This window comes from Octopus sinensis, linkage group LG11 (genome assembly GCF_006345805.1).
Source record: "Octopus sinensis linkage group LG11, ASM634580v1, whole genome shotgun sequence".
NCBI lineage: Eukaryota > Metazoa > Mollusca > Cephalopoda > Octopoda > Octopodidae > Octopus > Octopus sinensis.
In genome coordinates, this window is record NC_043007.1 from 16,661,957 (window position 1) to 16,682,221 (window position 20,265).

At 38.5% G+C, this 20,265-nt stretch overlaps 1 protein-coding gene across 5 annotated transcripts in view; it reads left to right on the forward strand.

Moving 5' to 3' along the window:
• LOC115217008 (CLK4-associating serine/arginine rich protein) overlaps window positions 1-20,265 on the forward strand; it is a 116,085-nt gene that overhangs the window by 76,749 nt on the left and 19,071 nt on the right. For 4 of the 5 annotated variants that reach the window (XM_036507121.1, XM_036507122.1, XM_029786532.2 and 1 more), the window contains exons 5-13: window positions 5,251-5,333; window positions 6,820-6,904; window positions 10,869-10,984; window positions 12,288-12,384; window positions 13,428-13,506; window positions 15,419-15,492; window positions 16,296-16,337; window positions 18,219-18,449; window positions 19,186-19,617. In XM_036507121.1, coding sequence (XP_036363014.1) covers window positions 5,251-5,333; window positions 6,820-6,904; window positions 10,869-10,984; window positions 12,288-12,384; window positions 13,428-13,506; window positions 15,419-15,492; window positions 16,296-16,337; window positions 18,219-18,449; window positions 19,186-19,617 — 1,239 coding nt within the window. The remainder of the gene's footprint in view (window positions 1-5,250; window positions 5,334-6,819; window positions 6,905-10,868; window positions 10,985-12,287; window positions 12,385-13,427; window positions 13,507-15,418; window positions 15,493-16,295; window positions 16,338-18,218; window positions 18,450-19,185; window positions 19,618-20,265) is intronic. The other variant, XM_029786531.2, reaches the window with a different exon arrangement.

Below are 20,265 nucleotides of genomic sequence, written 5' to 3' on the forward strand. Positions count from 1 at the left end.
AAACATATATATATAGAACTTTCTAGAAGATGCTTTCATTTTGACTTTTTACTAGAGATCATCTTGTGTATGGTTTGAGATTCTACCTTACATCAGCTGTTGGCAAAGACAACTCTCCATTCCGTTTCTTTTACATACACTCAGTTGGAGACAACAACCAAAATATATGAAGTAGACATGGCTATGTAGTTAAGCAATTTGCTTCCCAACCACATCGTTCTGGGCTCAAGTCTCACTGTGTGGCACTTTGAGCAAGTATCTTCTGTAGCCTCAAGCTGACTAAAGTCTTAAGTGTGGAGTTGATCGATAGAAACTGAAAAAAGCCTGTTGTATATGTATATACAATATTATATACATAGTGAAACTATTATCTCACATTACAATAGAGAAGTTATTGTTTCACTTTTGACACGTAATACCAGAACAGTCTAAGAGATTGCTCTGGGCTCGCATTAGGTAAGAAGTTGAAAACTTTTTGGCCCATGTCTCCCCATGGACCCTAAGTAGTGTATATGTAAAATTTGAATGAAATCAGTTGGGTAATTCTTGAGTTTTAATGATGCACACATACAGACAGATAGACACATTCTCAGTTTTATATATATATATAGATAGATAATGTGCACTTGGATATACTCAGCAAGCCTATTTGGGTCAATGAAGTCCCAGAATCCATAACATACCTTGTGTAATAATGGTGCATTGACTTTTCAGTGCTTCTTCATTGTTACCTCCAATATTTCACATTGAAAGTAAAGGAATGAGAAGAAAAAAAAAATTATATCTAAAATATATAGGTAATCTTTATGATGTATGAACATATAATTGTATGACACCAGAAGTGAAACAAACTGTATGGGAAGATCATATATATATATATATATATATAAATATTTATGTGTGTGTGTGTGTATATATATATATATATATATATATATATATATATATATATATATATATATATATATATATTGAGGTCATTGCCAGTTACCGCCTGACTAGCCCCCATGCCAGTGGCACATAAAAAGCACCCACTACACTCGCGGAGTGGTTGGCATTAGGAAGGGCATTGAGCTGTAGAAACTCTGCCAGATCAAGATTGGAGCCTGGTGCAGCCATCTGGTTCGCCAGCCCTCAGTCAAAATCGTCCAACCCATGCTAGCATGGAAAGCGGACGTTAAACGATGATGATGATATATATTTGGTGTGAAACAAATATTTCACACCAGCCATTATCCTTTTGGTATTTAACCCATTGGCATTCAGACCTTTCTTTCAAACGTAATGCTTATTCATTCACATTGTTTTAAATTAGTCTTGCATCATCTCGTAGCTTTGGGATTTAAAGGATGTAATTGTTTTTAGAATGACATCATACGACAGGTGCGAGAGACCAGATCCGGCTGATTTGAGCATAAAATAGGCAAAATATTTGGGCTGGATATGGCTGGTTCAAATGCTAAACTGTTAAACCAGCCATATGCAGGCCACATAATCTGTTTTGTGTTTAAACTAGCCAGATCTGGCCTCTCACACTTACTCGACAATGTTATTCTAAAAATAAGCAATTATCATCATCATCATCATTTAACGTCCGTTTTCCATGCTAGCATGGGTTGGACAGTCCGACCAGGGTCTGAGAAGCCAGGAGGTTGCACCAGGCTCCAGTTTGATCTGGCAGTGTTTCTAAAGCTGGATGCCCTTCCTAATGCCAACCACTCCGTGAGTGTAGTGGGTGCTTTTTACGTGCCACTGGCACGTCAAAATTATATCATCAAAATCTCAAAGCTAATAGATAATGTAAGATTAACTAAAAATTGAATAAGTATTGCAGTCGACAGTAATCTGACTGCTAAAGGGTACTGCATTAGACATTATTTATCCTTTGTAATTATTACGTATCAGTTTGTAAAGTTGAAAAAAGAAAGAAAGAAAAAGAGATCAAATGCATTTTACACAAAAATCAAATTTTAAAGTTATCATTCTCTGATATCAAGTGTCATTCAGTTGTATTTTGTTACCAATTGCTGTTTACCAGACTTCAAATTTTGGCTGAACTTCCTATTTCATAAATAAACAATGTTATGCAGAAAAAATAAATTTCAGTTTCACTTTGTTAACTGATGTTTTATATCTAGAATCTCTAATGGTTGCTTCCACCTTCTCTTTCTCGGTTGTTTACTAAAAGCTTTGAATTTTTCGTTTTTTGTATTTGGTTTGCGAGATTCTTGATATGAACTCGTGTGTTGAAACAGGTCTTGTTTCTGGGAAGAGTTATTTATACCCAATAATATAACACACAGTGATACTGGTTGTGTTTCATTCTAGACTTGGTGTAGAGAGGAAATGTCATTGATGAGGTCTTGAATGGCACCAAAAGGGCTTTGACAAAGCAGCTGATTCATTAGTTGCTTGGTTAAGCAACTTACAAATAAAAACAAAGAAGTGAAATAGAACCAGTGCATGTGTTTTACTGGCATATCGATCCTCTTGAGATACAAAATTACTAAAATCTCTCTTAATTTCTAACTGATTTGAGTTACGTGAATTGAGTTCACATGATTGCTGATGATTGAGGCCAAATTAAGAAAGTCACAGTTATTTTAGGAATAGACAAAAGCCATGAAACAATTAATTCACTGACGAAAACATTTCAACAATCTCAACAGCAGTTGATTCTAAACTCACCATTCAGGTTTTCTAAATTTTCTGGCATTTTCTGACTTGCTTCTAAAACACCCAGTACACACTGCCAATCATATATGACACATATTAAGTTACTTAAGCTTTTTTGCTCCCTATGAAGCCAAGGCCATTCATGGCATCTCTCCACTGATCTCAATTTTGGGTTGTAATATCTCTGGAAGCCCCAAATATTCTTCTAATTAGCCTTCTCCCACTCTTGTTGGTTTTGAATTGTCATTGATACTTCTGTAACTTGACTTGTAACTTTGCCTTTTCCTAGGTAGGTGTATCAGCCTTCTGCAAAACCATTTCTACCTCTTGGAAGAGGCAGACTGTATTAATCTGGCCTCTATCCTTTTGGCCTATTCAGTGTGGGAGATCTTAACAGGAACATGCAGAGTTCCTAGGGTCATCAAGGCACATGAACCACCACACTATTGTTATTCCTGAGATACTACATAAAAATTGCAGGTTCTTAACATGACTCAACAAGCACTGCTCCTGTTTCTGAAATACTGCTATGCATGATGGCATCCTAGTTTCCATCTAGCATCTGGTCCACAGGCATGCTACCTTTTTCTTTCACTACTATGAATTTCTCTATTCCTCAGAACTGGCTGAATCTTGTACTTCCTACTTTCAAAAACTCCTAACCCTTATTCCCTGCCACCAACCCTGCACTAACCTCTCCAGAACATCAGCCCACTTGGGATCTCCCTGCTCATTTTTCTGTGTGTTGACTTGCTTCTCAGTCACATGGTTTTGGAATTAGTCCCATTGTGCAACATCTAGGGCAAGTGTCTTCTATAACTCTGCTGACTAATGCCTTGTGAATGACTTCGGTTGACAGAAACTTTGTGGAGTTCAAAATCTTTTCGGGGTTGATAAATTAAGTACCAGTTACGCACTGGGGTCTATGTAATCGACTTAATCCCTTTGTCTCTCCTTGTTTGTCCCCTCTTTGTTTAGCCCCTTGTGGGCAATAAAGAGATAAGAAATAAGAAACTGTGTGCTGTTCAAATTTCATCGAGGTCGACTTTGCCTTTCATCCTTTCGGGGTTGATAAATTAAGTACCAGTTACGCACTGGGGTCTATGTAATTGACTTAATCCCTTTGTTTGTCCCCTCTATGTTTAGCCCCTTGTGAGCAATAAAGAGATAAGAAATAAGAAACTGTGTGGAAACCTGCCACGTGTGTGGTGTCCCCATCATCTGACAACTGGTGTTGGTTTGTTTACATCGCTATAACTTTGCAATTCTGTAAAATATACCAATAGAATAAGTACTAGACTTTAAAAAAATAAATAAATATACCGGCTTTGATTTGTTCATTTAAAACCCTTCGGGGCAGTACCCCAGCATAGCTCCTGTCCAATGACTGAAACAGGTGGAAAAAAAAAAAGATTTTGAAAAATTCATAGATCTGATAATATACAATGGTGCCATTCTATCAATTGCTCTATGATGGATTGGCAGAGTCATTAAAGCATTGGACACAATAATTTGCTGTGTTTGTTCTGACCCTTTGTTTTGAGTTCAGATTCCACCAAGATTCACTTAGCCTTTCATCCGTCTCGGTTTGATAAAATAGAGAGCAGGAGTTGATTGGATTGACTAACCTCTCCTCCTCAGTTTTTTGGCTTTGTGTCCTATGTTAGAGACAATTGTTTATAATAGAAATAGGCAGTGTAACATCTGTCGTTGTAAGTCTTAAATGATTGTTAAGAGATCCTGTGACTTTGAAACATTGGTTTTGAATAGAAGTCGCAAAATAAACTTCTGGAAATAACAAAAGTAAATAGAGTAGTTGTATACTGTCGGCTTAATGTGACAGTCCCATGAAGGGATCACACCACTGCTATTTAGCCCTCGGAAGCATCAACGCTTCCTGTCGGCCTTGACACATTTCCTATGTCCTTATGTTTACAAGGGGGAGACAAGCACCACCACCCATAATAATAATAATAATAATTAAAAGAGGAAAACAAGTAATGATAATTAAAGAGAAAAATAAATGAAATAAACATACGCAGGAGTGGCTGTGTGGTAAGTAGCTTGTCTACCAACCACATGGTTCCGGGTTCAGTCCCACTGCATGGCACCTTGGGCAAGTGTCTTCTACTATAGCCTCGGGCCGACCAAAGCCTTGTGAGTGGATTTGGTAGACGGAAACTGAAAGAAGCCTGTCATATATATGTATATATATATATATGTGCGTTTGTGTGTCTGTGTTTGTCCCCCTAGCATTGCTTGACAACCAATGCTGGTGTGTTTATGTCCCCATTACTTAGCGGTTTGGCAAAAGAGACCAATAGAATAAGTACTGGGCTTACAAAAGAATAAGTCCCGGGGTCGAGTTGCTCGATTAAAGGCGGTGCTCCAGCATGGCCAGTCAAATGACTGAAACAAGTAAAAAAACAAAAACACACACTCACACAAACTCATGATCAGTTATATTTCCAATCAAACATGTCTGGAGGAAGAGAAAAAAAAAAACGGATCTTCCTTTATACCGCACATCTATCTACACACTGCTTTTCTTACATTTCATTTTCTTTTATTTAGAATGACTAAAGAGGAAGAGGAAGAAGAAAGGAAATGTTCTTATGAAAGATACAGAACTTTGGTAGAAAATGAATGTGCTGGTTGTAAGTAGAATAGGTCATTTTTTATTGATCCAGAAGAAAAAAAAAATTACACATATTTTGTCTACTTCTTATGTCTCTCTCTCTCTCTCTCTCTCTTTTTTTGTAATCATTCAACTGGTAGAAAAGTAGAAGCCTAGACTTGGTATTTTGTGATGTAATGGTTTTGCTTTTATGCAAATGCCTATTGGGAATCTTGCGATGTTGGCTTAAGATTTTATTCTACCCTCACTGGTAAAATATGTACAGTAATATGTTGGGATTATAAAATTGAACCGTGCCCTTTAAAATATACACAAGCATAGCTGTGTGGTTAAGAAGCTTTGTGACCATCTTAGTTTTTCGGCTCAGTACCACTGCTTGGCATTTTGGGCAAGTGTCTTCCACTATAGCCCTAGGTCAACCAATGCCTTCTGAATGAATTTGGTAGACAAACTGTGTGTACGTATGTGTGTGTGTACGTGCACACACATGCTTGTATCTGTGCTTGCTCTTTCTACAACTGGTGTTGGTTTGTTTACATCCCCATAACTTAGTGCTTTGGCGAAAGATACCGATGGACTAAGTGCTAGACTTAAAAATAAATGCTAGGATTGATGTGTATAACTAAACCCTTCAAGTAGGTGCCCCAGCATGGCTGCAGTCCAATGACTGAAACGAGTAAAAAAAAAAAATAGATAAAAGAAATCACTGCTTCTTAAATGCATATGAAGCCCCCAGATTTATTGCTCCTATATTTCAATTTCACATTCCACTATAGACTAGAAACTCAATAATGCTTATCATGCATTAAAAAAAAAAAAGGAAAGAAAAGTTTTACGTCTGCTTTTTATGGTGGCATGGGTTAGATGAGCTGGATATACTTCCTGACACCATCTCTTATTTATTTCTATATAAAGTGCTTATGGCCCTGGTCTTCATAGTTTGAACACTGCTGATATGAACTCATGTGCTTGTGTACATTTACACTCATACAACAGAATTCTGTGCTGTTTTCTTTTACCAAAGCTTACAAAACATTGGCCAGCCTGAGGCTATACTAGAAGGCAATTTCTCCAAGATGCCATGCAATGAGAACACATCCAAAACCATGTGGTTGTGAAGTGTATGTGAAGTGTATGTCTTAATCTATCCTGGATTAACTTTTCCCCTTCATCCCTCCAGACCAATAAGATGAGTGCCAAGCATGTATTGAGGTTGATTTAATAAACTATAATCCAGTCTTATGAAGGCATGTGGCCTCATGCCAATATGACAACATTTAATTATCAAAAGTAATTCAAACATTAATCAACAATGATGGTATCTTGTGTTGGCACAGAACCAAAGATCTGTGGTGGTGGTGGTGGAGCATAACTGAATAAAGGAAGGCCAATATATTATCAATACGTGATGTATTGATCCTATACTTGAAGTGATTGAAGACAACGTTGATGGTGACACGAACGAGTAGCTTGTATATTAATAATCTGTTTGTGTTATCTTTTAGTGAATGAAGAACAATGTTTGCATCAGATATACCTTGATGAGCAGTTTGGACCCATCAGAAGGTTTCCTGATGACGAGAAAAGAAAGTTGGTATATGATTTCACTGTTTTTCTTTCTATGTCTTAATTTTATTTTATTTTTATTTTTTATGTTTTTTATATCCTATGCCAGTGCCGCCTTGACTAGCTTCTGTGCTGGTGGCACTTAAAAAGCCCCAACCGATCAAGGCCGCCACCAGCCTCCTCTGGCACCTGTGTTGGTGGCACGTAAAAAGCACCCACTACACTCACGGAGTGGTTGGCGTTAGGAAGGGCATCCAGCCGTAGAAACACTGCCAGATCAGACTGGAGCCTGGTGCAGCCTCCTGGCTTCCCAGACCCAGGTCGAACCATCTAACCCGTGCTAGCACGGAAAACGGACGTTAGACGATGATGATGATATCTTGTGGGTAAATAAAAGTACCAGTTGAGTATTAGGACAATATCATCATCATATAACATCTGTTTTCCATGCTGGATTGGGTTGAACAGTTTGGCCAGCTGGAGAGCTGTACCCTGCTCCAGTTGTATGTTTTGGTATGGTTTCCAGAGCTGAATGCCCTTCCTAATGCTAACTTCTCTACAGAATGTATTGGGTACTTTCTATGTGACATCAGCACAGGTGCTTTTTACGTGGCACCGGCTTGGGTGCTTTTCATGTGGCACTGATACAAGTACGTTTTTTACATGGCACTGGTACAGGTACTTTGTACATGGCACTGGTAATAGTATTGGCTAATCCTCTCCCCTTGGAATAGTTAGTCATACCCCTACATTAGAAATGATTTTAAAGTGGTGAGCTGGCAGACTTGTCAAACATCAGTTAAACTACCTTGTGGTTCTTGTTTCGAGTCTTATGTTCAGAGCTGAAATCCCTTCAGAATCAGTTTTGCCTTTCATTCTTTCAGGGTCAATAAAATCAAGTACTTGTCAAGGATTGAGTGCTGATGTAATTCACCTTCCTCATCCTCCAAATTTCTGGCCTTGGGTCTTCTATACTAGAAACAACTATTAATGTTATTTTGAGCCGGCAGAATTGTCAGTATGCCAGAGAAAATTGAATTTCGTCTGTTTTTATGCTCTTGGCTCAGATTCTGTTGAACCCTGATTCTCCAACCCCGTCTATCCTAAAATTGCAGACATTGTGCCAAAATTTGAAGATATTGTTGTTATTATTTAACACAGTAGAATTGTTAACTCACTGGGCAAAATACTTAGTGGCTTCTTATCTGTGTGTGTTTTCTGAGTTCAAATTCCATTGAGGTCGACTTATCCTATCCTCCTTTCGGGGTTGATGTAATCAACTCACCCCTCCCCTGAAATTGCTGACCCTGTGTCAAAAGTTGAAGCTATTATTATTATTATTATTCCAAGGTGGCAAGCTGGCAGAAACGTTAGCATGCTGGGCGAAATGCGTAGCCGTATTTCGTCTGCCATTACATTCTGAGTTCAAATTCTACCGAGGTCGACTTTGCCTTTCATCCTTACGGAGTCCATAAATTTAGCACCAGTTGCGCACTGGGGTCGATGTAATCGACTTAATCCGTTTGTCTGTCCTTGTTTGTCCTCTCTGTGTTTAGCCCCTTGTGGGTAGTAAAGAAATAGGTATTTCATCTGTCTTCACATTCTGAGTACAAATGCTGCCAGGGTTGATAAATTAAAGTACAAGTTACGCACTGGGGTCAATGTAATCAACTGGCCCCCTCCCCCAAAATTTAAGACCTTGTGCCTATAATAGAAAGGATTATTATTATTATTATTATTGAGTGAGAGAGCAGTTCATGCCATCAAAGTGACACTGGGGTAAAATATACGAAGCCCAGTATACCCATTGTGACTACCCGTCTGATAAGGGTACGCTAGACACATGCATCACAACCATATGTAAGCGACATGGTGATCTCATATCAAGATAAACAGCACATGACCTTGCAGGTGGGGCCCAGTTAGAAATTTCTTCAGGTTGAGTAGCCCATTCCGCTCAAAAGGTCCCTGAATAAGGGTTGTTTAAGGATGTTGAAAGAACCACCCATGTTTCCAGAGGTGAATTATTCAAACCCCAAAGAATCCCTCTCAACACACAGCTATGATGCTCCCCCACTACTTCTGCTCGTGATCAGAGATGCACATATCGTCAGCCATTAAGGGACATGCTCAACTGGTTACGGTCAAACAACTGACAAGCAAATCTGTGGTATTGAGCAGAATATTTGCGGTAGCCCATCTTTTTTACCAAGACAAAACAATGTACATGATAAGACTTCTAATATTATTATTATTATTATTATTATTTTAAGGATAGTGGGTGGTAAACAAGCTGTAATAGGAGTCTTCCTGTTTTAAACTTCGTGTCTCTCTCTTCAATTGATTTTTTATCCTACATGCTTTTGAAGTTGCTAAAGTAAAAATCAATGATTCACAGATGAGACAGATGACTGCTTATGTATAAGGAGGAGGAGGAGGAGGAGAAATGGTGCAGGCCCTCCTTAGCTGATGAGATTGACGTGGTTAAGCCTGTTTTGGTTTACAAGGGAAAAACTTTGGAAGGCAGGAAACCCAATGGGTTGCCTCTTTTGGGAAGAAGTGATTGGATGGTGTATTTTGACTAATATCTAAGAGAACAAGACACAGTTAGGGGTACAAAGGGATGGATGGAGAGAATGTCCAGTTGATTGTGATTAATTCAGGGGAGCAGGTTTACACATGTTATCTCACAAAACTGATAGAGCCTATACATGTTGCTAGAAATAGCAGCTAAATCTTCCTGAAATCACACTGCCATCTTAAAAACAAACAAAAAAAAGTAATCCTGTTATGTCGTCTTAAGTTCTCTGAACATATGGAAAAGACAGGATGGCCATGGCGACAATAGTCCGTTACATCGTGGCTGGTCTGGGGTCTTAGCAGCAACAACAAACAGAAACATATAAAAGCTATTGAAAATGCTTTTATATGGTCATTGAAGCTCATATTATATCCTACTGTCTTTTAAAAAATACTCAGGAATATAGTCTTGGGAGGGACAGACATGACAATCTTGAGAGGACAAAAAGACATGGTCATAATGAAGAATGCCTTTTATTAAAACTTGTGCTAACCAACCACTACCACCACCACTACCTATCAAAATAATTTGCCTTCATGTCTATGTGATTGTACAGCCAAACCAGTTTTGTTATTTCGACCAAGGAGTGTTTTCATTTTAAATCAATGCGTCAGTTTTACGTAAGCGATGTTTTTTTTTTATTTCTCCCCATTTATCTCCCCTTATTACGCGGTACTGTAAAGTGAAACTACTTAAACTGTAAACAACTGTGACGAAGAACGTGCTACCAGAGAAGCCAGGAGTTGTTTTGCTTAGGGAAAAGACACGTGTTGTCTTTATTCTGTACCAAAGTCTTGTAGAATTTCAAATAATATCATCATCACTGGATTTTGATTTTGTTGAGGCAGATGGGCTATTAGAAGGCTTAAAACACATTTTGGAATAAAGATTATATTCTATGCCTGTATGGTGAGCTGGCAGAAACGTTAGCATGCCGGGCGAAATGCTTAGCAGTATTTCGTCTGCTGCTACGTTCTGAGTTCAAATTTCGCCGAAGTCGACTTTGTCGATTAAATAAGTACCAGTTACGCACTGGGGTCGATATAATCGACTTAATCCGTTTGTCTGTCCTTGTTTGTCCCCTCTGTGTGTAGCCCCTTGTAGGTAGTAAAGAAATAGGTATTTCGTCTGCCGTTACGTTCGGAGTTCAAATTTCGCCAAGGTTGACTTTACCTTTCATCCTTTCGGGGTCGATTAAATAAGTACCAGTTATGCACTGGAGTCGATATAATCGACTTAATCCGTTTGTCTGTCCTTGTTTGTCCTCTCTGTGTTTAGTCCCTTGTGGGTAGTAAAGAAATAAGATATCAAATAGCATGAGTAGATATCGATATGTTTTTGTCTCAGGTTATATAACTCTGGTATTAAGTGTAATGCAGTGATGATTTTTTATTTATATTTCTTTAGGTTGGCTGATAAAAAAGCTGCTATTGGTTTCACCTATGAAGATAGTAATGCACCAATTGTTCGAGAGGAGGAAGAGGATGACAGCAGTGATACAGATGTGGAAACAGCTGATCTGGGTAAGTCCTCCTTCACCCTCTCTCTTTCGCTCACCTGTGTTTCTCCCTATCTCACTCTCTTTGTCGCTCTCTCTCTCTCTCTCTCTTGTACATATAGTTCTTTCACTAGAAGTTAGAATGTTTTCATATTTCACAACTAAATAAGTCATCATGTTCGTTTAACGTCCGTTTTCCATGCTAGCATGGGTTGGATGGTTCGACCGGGGTCTGGGAAGCCAGGAGGCTGCACCAGGCTCCAGTCTGATCTGGCTGTGTTTCTACAGCTGGATGCCCTTCCTAACTCCAACCACTCCATGAGTGTAGTGAGTGCTTTTTACCTGCCACCGGCACAGGTGCCAGCTTCAGTATATTTAATGCATGGAATCTCTAAAACTAACTAGAAATGAAAAGGCACTAAAAAAAAGAAAATTAATCAGTGATTGTTAATATTTTAATTTTTCTTATCCACTCGCCTTAGATAGCTGGCCTTTAGTTAAAATTTTAAGCCATAATTTTAATTTTTCTTGCAAGTATGGGAGGTAACTCTAGACTGCTTTTACTAATATTCTGACCACCCCAACGAAGCATGGACCTTGGTGTTGCCGTCAAAGTAGTTATGAACGAAGTAAATATACAAGATTGTAACATCTATTGATGTATGAAAATAGAAAGCAATCCAGCAGTATGTGACTTCTTTTCAAATGGGAGAGATTTCACACTTTTCTGTTCAACTACTTTAAAATATGGCAGTGCTCCAGCATGGCCACAGTCAAATAATTGAAACAAGTAAAAGAATAAAAGAATATAGAATCATGCTGGATTGCTGGTTGAAAGATCAAAATAGTTAAACCTAATGTTAGGTTCTGGCTCTTGGGTGAGATACATTTTTTTGTTTTCCACTAGCTCTCTTATATATATTTCTTTACTGCCCACAATGGGCTAAACATAGAGGGGACAAACAAGGACAAAGGGATTAAGTCGATTACATTGACACCAGTGCGAAACTGGTACTTAATTTATCGACCCCGATAGGACGAAAGGCAAAGTCGACCTTGGCGGAATTTGAACTCAGAACGTAAAGACAGACGAAATACCACTAAGCATTTCGCCCGGCGTGCTAACGTTTCTGCCAGCTTGCCACCTTGACATCTTGGCCTAGTGAGACAATTTTGAAATCACATTGTTAAAGATAGAACATCTTCCCAGATAATGCTACATCACCTTTAATCATACTTTATACCATATTTCATTAAGTTTGTGTCTTAATATTTTTTTTATCAAATGTTCTTTTCTGTATGGTTTTTCTCTCTCATTGTTTTACTAGATGTCACTCTCGATGTTGATGCCCTCACACCCGACCAGCTAAAGATACTAAACCAATGTGCACAACACTATGGTATGCATGATGATGATTATGTCAGGTAAGCACTTTCTTCCAGCAACTTCTCTTTTTAGCATGCAAGAGCATTAAATTCATATTAAGATCTCGTTATGCAATGAGAAAAAATTACATGAATCATCATCTCCATTTTTCCACACTTTCATGAATAAAATTGGATAAAATTTGTTGAAGTGTATTTTCTATAGCCAGATGCTCTTCCTCTCACCAACACGTACCTGTTTCCAGGTAAGGTAATATTTCCCCATGATCAGATGTCTTTTTATGGAAGATTGGAAATGAAGGGCATTGCTTGCTTGATGGTAACACTCAGTTACAACATTTACAATGTCAAGGCAAAGAGACAGTAAAACACACACACACACACGATGCATTTCAGGTTTTGTTTATCAATCTCACTCAGAAGGATTTGGTTGACCTGAGGCTGTGGTAGGTGCTAGATAGTGGTGCTGTCTCAAAACCATATATGAAAGACAATTCCAGACATATTCTGTCCTATGATAACCTCATCAACAGGCTTAAACTTCTGCATACTTATTAAAAACTTCCAACCATACTTCTGTTGGTTGTAAGTTCATATTTTGATACAGTTATTATGTTCTGCATCCGAACAAGACTTCTTTTTCAGTTGAAGTAACTAGCATTCTACTTCACAGTTGAGAAGTTCGTAATATGTGAAGCATCTCTGTGTATTAAGCTAGGATTTATCTTTGAGTAAAACATTTAATAATAGGCCATCATGCTGGATATCTTACAACATTTAAATATATTCATCAACACATCATCGTTATCATTTAACATGTTTTCTATTCTGGCATGGATTGGACAATTTGACCAGAACTGCACCAAGTGTCAGTCTGATTTGGCTTGGTTTCTACAGCTCAATGCCTTTCTTGATGCCATCCACTTTACAGAGTGTGTTGGGTACTTTCTACATGGTACTGACCTGGGCTTAAACCTCCACTGAGTGATGTCTTCATGTTACTAATTAATGTACTAAAGATATTTTAAAAGCATCTTGCCTCTACAAAAATGTTCTACCTTCTCTTTGTATTGTTTCTAAAGATATTTACGTAAAGACAAAGAAGAACTCGAAGCACTAAGACAAGCCAAATTGTTAGAAGAAGAAAAGGCCCAGTTTGCTGTGAGTAAATTTTATATGTTTTTGTTTAACCCTAGATCGGCCTGATCCAGACGTTCTAGTTGTGACCATCCTGCCTCGATTTTTTCTTTTTATTTTGCTTGCAAGCATAATGTATCATAGACTTACACTATCTATTATCATCATTTAACATCCATGTTTTGTGCAGGCATGGATCAGACAATTTAACTGGATCCAGTGGATCCATCATGCTCCAGTGTCTGCTTTGGCATGGTTTCTATGGCTGGATGCACTGCCTAGCACCAACCATTCTACAGCATGTACTGGGTGCCTTTTTGTGCCACCAGCACTAGTGAGGTCGGCATGCAACTGGCAAAACTACAAACCCCAAGGGCAGGGTAAGGTCAGCTTTATGCTAGATGATGAGGGGTTATTGTGGTATTCCATTTTACAGAGGGTGCTTGGCTTAGTGGTTAGTTTATTCAACTCAAGATTATAAGGTCATAGGTTCAATGCCTGATGATACATTGTGTCCTTGAGCAAGACACTTTATTTCATGTTGTTCCACTCCACTCAGCTGGTAGAAATGAGTTGTACTTGTATTTCAAAGGGCCAGCCTTGTCACATTCTGTTTCACACTGAATCTCTCTCAGAACTATGTTGAGGGTACGTGTGTCTGTGGAGTACTCAGCCACTTGCCTGTTAATTTCACGAGCAGGCTGCTCCGATGATCAGATCAATTGGGACCCTCATCGTCGTAACCGACAGAGCTAGTACCATTTTGCAGAGGGGTAGTGAGGGAAATTTTGTTTTCTATTTCTGGCAGGTCAAACGACCACATAGAGATTTCCTTGTTAGCTCATGAATTTTTCATATGTGATCCTTTTTAATGCTACTGACAATAATAAAAATTCACAACTCCAGCTTAGTTTCCATCACCAACCGTTTGATCATTGCAGTAGTTTATTGAAGAATTGGAACAACTCATTTTGAGAGTAAGATTCTCCTTTTAGATAATGCTCCATCTTGGCCTTAGCTGTGGTGGCTGAAACAAACTAAAGAACAAATTAAATATAAGCTAACATAGTTAATGCACTCCCCCCCCACCACCACCACCACCACAAAAAATTAATATAATTACATATGTGGTGAGAAAAAGTCATTAACTTCCTCAAATCCCGAAATAGAAAAAAAGGTGGGGAGACAACTCTAATTTCAGATTAATTGAAAACTGAGAAAGAGTATGTTACCAACCCGGCTGAAACCGGCTCTGGATCTGTACTACAAATGTTTCATTTTCATAAGTTTTGAATTGAAATTTTCCACCAAACATTAGTCACAAGTTATGTTCCTAACACTAGCTTAATGATAACTAAGTTATTTTACTAAATTCTTTGTTATATTTAAAATAATTGAAAGAAACTCAGAGCATCTCAAAATAAAAACGGTAACGAAAGGGTTAAGTGGAGACCGATTTTGATGTTGGGCGACTATGCTGACAACTGTAAATACGTTTTTCGTGCACAAAGATATCTCTTTAAATTTTGGGGCTTGTCCATGTTCATTCACTGAAAATTTTTTTATCTCCTGGTCAGATAGGATCTAGTAATCTGGAAACATGGCAAGGCTGTGATGTCTCTTTGGAGAGCATATAATAAAACCAAAGCATGTATAGTGCTGTCAGCAAGCTTGCCTAAGAATGGACTTACACCTGCCTCTATTCAGATTTTGGTCAAGATACCCAACTCACCTAACTCGGTTTAGTTTGCATGATTGAACAAACTTTGAGTTCCATCAAGTACAGCCTGAAATTTGCATGGAAGGATATGATCCAACCATGAAATTAATTGCAACTTTGAGGCACAGATTTGTCTAAAGACACCGTACCGTGCCCATTCTGTATTGCCATAACCATTTCAGGTCTTATTTTATTTCACATGCTCTTCTTTTTTAGGGTCGCAAATCCCGACGAGAAAGAAGAGCTTATAAAGAGAAAAAACTTCAAGGAAGGAAAATAAGCCCACCAAGGTAATTTACTTTTCTAGTGTCTATAAAGTTGGTAACTTTTCAAAATATTTTAATATTATAATCTGATGAAATATTGTCTCTGACTGGCCCTCATATAATTTAATGGTTTGTATGTAATTGAGACAAATAATTTGATTTGTAGATTTTAACATTGCTTTTTGAGTTAGGTGCTTCACTTCTTGACTTGACTTGATTTGACAGAATTCACCCGGGGTGGGTTGAGCTGGCTTCATTCATCCTCAATGCTGCATCTCTCACAAATGCCGACCAGGCCTGGCGATTTGAGGCTAACGACCGCGTGATCTCCAGCCACTCCTTATTCCAGCGGCAAACGCCATAGATATGGGGGCCTAGGTTGGGTTCCAGATCAGCCTTGACTGTCATCAGTCAATTATAAAGTTATAAATTTTGATATTGCCGAAAATATTATGCGTTGTCATTGAGAAAGGCCCCCAAGCTCTGCTTGGCTCAGTTTGTCTTACTGAACAAAAACAGTCCACTGCTAAATTCTTTAAGTGGAGTGTGTAAGGACAAGACTGACACACAAGAGTTGAAAGTGGAGGTGAAAAAGTGCTTCAGCGACACATTGGGATTGTGTAAACTGACAAGAAACTTTGATGTGAGCGGTGAATGAAGTCCATAGTCAGGCAGTTGACTTGATAAGAAGTTTATTTTGCTTCTTATATATTTTGGACAGTAGTTTTAATAAAACATAGTGTAGATTTCATTGAGCATTAGAATTTGATTTTGGTATATTACATAATGCTGATCCCTTAAAATATATTTTAAACCTATTTTTTCAGCTATGCAGCTAGAGCCAGTCCAAAATATGAACCATATAAACGGTAAGATATCTTCTTGTACTGGTCTTGTTTTGAGACAGTTCTCATGATCTTTAAACTGACCATAACTGGCCAAAATATTTAACCAGATTTATGTTGAAATTGGTCAGATCTGGCCTCTCACCCCAACCCTACAATGTCATTCTAAAATTAAACAATCTCTTCATCGTAATCGCTAAACTACAAGGTAATGCATGATAAATCCAAAACAATATAAACAAACAAACATTATATTTGTCAAGGGTTGAGTTTCAGTAATTTAAAGCTATTCAAGAGTATTTTTAAACCCAATATTTACAATCTGTTAATTAGAACTTTATTTGTGTTGAGACCCACCATTCCAAAAAAGATGTATGGCAGAATATTTTGTAACAATCACTGGCTTCTGTGCTGGTGGCATGTAAAAAGCACCAACTGACCGTGGCCATTACCAGCCTCGCCTGGCACCTGTGCAGGTGGCACGTAAAAATCACCCACTACACTCATGGAGTGGAAGGGCATCCAGCTGTAGAAACACTGCCAGATCAGACTAGAGCCTGGTGCAGCCTTCTGGCTTCCCAGATCCTGGTCGAACTGTCCAACCCATGCTAGCATGGAAAACAGACGTTAAACAATGATGACTTTACCTGATATTAAATTTACATTCTGTATTGGCTAAATATGAGAAGTCATCTTAATTACTAAAACTCATTTGATTTTTTTTTGCCAACTATCTTCTCGTTTTCCATTCCTAATCTAAAAGTTCAAACTTTTAGCGTGTTGATATCAATGAAAAGCTAAAAAGTGAAAAAAAATGTTATTGTTGTGTCTCTAGGTGCAGGCTTGTCCCTGTCATTAAGAAGCTTGCTTTGCAACCATGTAGTTTTGCATTTGGTACCTTGAGCAGGTGTTTTCTACCATAGCCCCAGGACAACCTTGGTTTGTCAGTAAATTTGATAGACGGGAAACTGAAGGAACTCCATCATCAATATGTGTTGAGTTGTGTCTTGTGTATTTTGTCCTCTTCTCTGAGGATCCAGCTAAGGTGGCAGCTTTTATTGATTGGCCATATGTCACATGTTCATGGCAGATTAGAAAGTATCTCACAGAGGATGGAATTGGCTGGGACATTGCTTGGAAGATTGCTCGGAGCAATCCAAGTGAGTACTGATAAAGTGATATGCTGCAACATTGCACCCCCAATCCACCATACCTTACCTGTGTGTGTTTGTCCTCCCACTGCTTGACCACTGGTGTGGATGTTTGTCGTCTACCACCACCACTTGACAGCCAGTTTTGCTGTATTTAAGTCCCTGTAACTTTGTGTTGGGATCGAAGTAAAATTCTTCAAGGCGATGCCTTAGCATGGCCACAGCCTTATGACTATAAATTAAACTAGTAAAAGGTGTCATGCAGTAGGATTGAACTCAAAACCATGAAGCTGCAAAGTGAACTTCTTAACCATTCGGCTATGTCTCTGCCTTATGCAATCATATCTGTGCCTTAAATAGTGTAAATTCTCGCTTTTACATATACCACATGCTCTTATTTTCTTCCACTTTTCTCTCATTAGTTTTTCAGATAATAAAAATTAATTTAATCTTGAGGCTGCCTTAACTTTTTAGCATTTAAATCAGCCACATCTAACCCAGATGTTTTACCTGTTTTATGCTCAAACTGGCCAGATTTAGCCTCTCACACCTACCCTACAATGTCATGCTAAAAATATACAATCACATCATCAAATTTCAGAGCTACAAGATAATATATAATTAATTCAAAACAATGTAGATAAATAAGCCTTATGTTTCGCAGAATAATCTGAATGCTAAAGGGTTAAATATAAAAAAAAATATATATATATAATCGTCTGTTTAATCTTCTCTTGTTTTTGTCTCTTCCAAGGTCATCATCGTCTTCAAAATCTCGCTCTCGATCTCCAGAGAATGCTGGTAAAGTGATGTACATAACCAGCTTTGGTGGTGAAAGTGAGGAGGAATCGGCAGCTTTAGGTTCTACGACTCAGTCTCATTCTCACAGTCACAGTGACCGTCTGTCCACTAAAGGAGTCAGTAGCTCAACAACAGGAGGAAGTAGTTCACGGAATCGATCATGGTCAGCATGTTTTTCGGACAAGTCTGTTTATTTCATAAAATTATTTCTAATAAAATTCTAGCAAATGGGTTTTTATTGTCCTTCCAAAGCAAAATTTCTCCTTTTGTTAAATGTGATTTCTTCTTCTTTTTTTTTTTTTGCATTGATCTTACAAAATACTGGTTCCATCACCACATTTGGTGTTACATTCATTCTGCTATGCATGTTGTTGTGGTCTGCATGTCGTAATCTTTCCAATACTGTTTCACTCTCTGTTATCATGTGGTACTTACTATCGGATTATATTCCCAGCTTCCCAACCATGAGGTCTCGGGTTCAGGCCCACTGCGTGGCACCTTGGGCAAGTGTCTTCTGCTATGGCCCCAGGCTGACAAAAGCCATGTGAGTGAATCTGGTAGATGGAAACCAAAGAAGCCTGTTGTGTTTGCGTTGACCCTTGTCTAGACATCATGTGATGTTTGTAAACGAGCGTCATTGGCAAACAAGTGAGGCTTGTTCTCATTCTTCTGTGGAAAAATGTCTGGCCATATGGAAATGTTACAAGGAGCTGACTAGAAAATCTGCCTGACCACATTCCGCCTAACCCATAATAGCATAAAAATGTAGATGCTGAGTGATAATGGCATGATGGTATTTATTGTATTATTGTAACTATTATGTGTCGTTCCAAGTACTAAGAATATTTTTTGCAATTTATGTGTTAATCCCAGCTGTAACATTATTCTTTTCATGTTATTCTGTTTTGTTCTTCCCTTAGGAAAAGCTCACGATTCAACCGAAAGCCCTCTACAAGTACTAATCGATATCGGCATCGCAGTAGATCTCCTCCAGCACGCACACAATCGAAATACCGTCGGAGGCGAAGCCGGTCACGTTCTGCGTCCAGATCGAGGTCACGTTCAAATCCAAGAAGTCACACTAACAATTACAGACGAGACAGGTGGCGGCACACTCGATCGCGCAGCCGGTCCAGGTCGCGGTCCAGAGAATGGAGACGGTCTCATTCCAATTACTATAATGACCGTGGTTCGCGTAACCAGCGTAGTCGGTACCAAGCGAGGCGACGGTCTCGCTCTCGTTCAAGTAAATCTTCTCGGTCCTCTCGTTCGAGGTCATCATCACGGTCTAAATCACCAAGTTCCCACTCAAAATCCCGATCTAAGACACATTCTCCTCAGCCCAAAGTAAAGTAAGTTTTATCAGAATATTTTCATCAGTTTTTTTTCCAATTCTGGGTTTGTTATCAGCCTCAAGAAGGACATCTAGCTATTAAACACTTCTGGATATGTTTGCAAAATTTCATAAGAGTTGATTTGTGTCTGTTTTGCTTGTGTAGGATAGTAGTTCTGTAAATATAAGACACTCAAGAATGATTATATATGTATATATAAAGTGTCAGTATAGCCATATTTTCCGCACCTGCCAGCTCCTGATGCCATAATCACTATGCATTATTAAACTTACTGTAGGTTTGATAGAAACAGGTATGAGACTTTTGTTATCCTGTTTAATTATATTCTCTACTGGAGTGTTGAATACAATAAAGGAAAAGGATCTCTCATGACTTTAAAATGAGAGCCTTGCAACTTAATCAACAAATTGTAGTGTTCGTTGGTGTGTTAATATAGTTACTTCCCTTGAAGCAATTGGTAGCTATCCGCCTCGTCTTTTTTTTTTTTTTTTTTTAATTCGTCCAACTTTAGTGGGTGACACCATGAGATGATACTTTCATGTATTGCTGGCCTGCATCCTGTCCAAGTCGCTGTCATGTAGTTCAGTGTCTTTCTCAATGATTTTCTTGAGGGTCAGGTTCAGGTGGCCACTTTTACGTGTGACA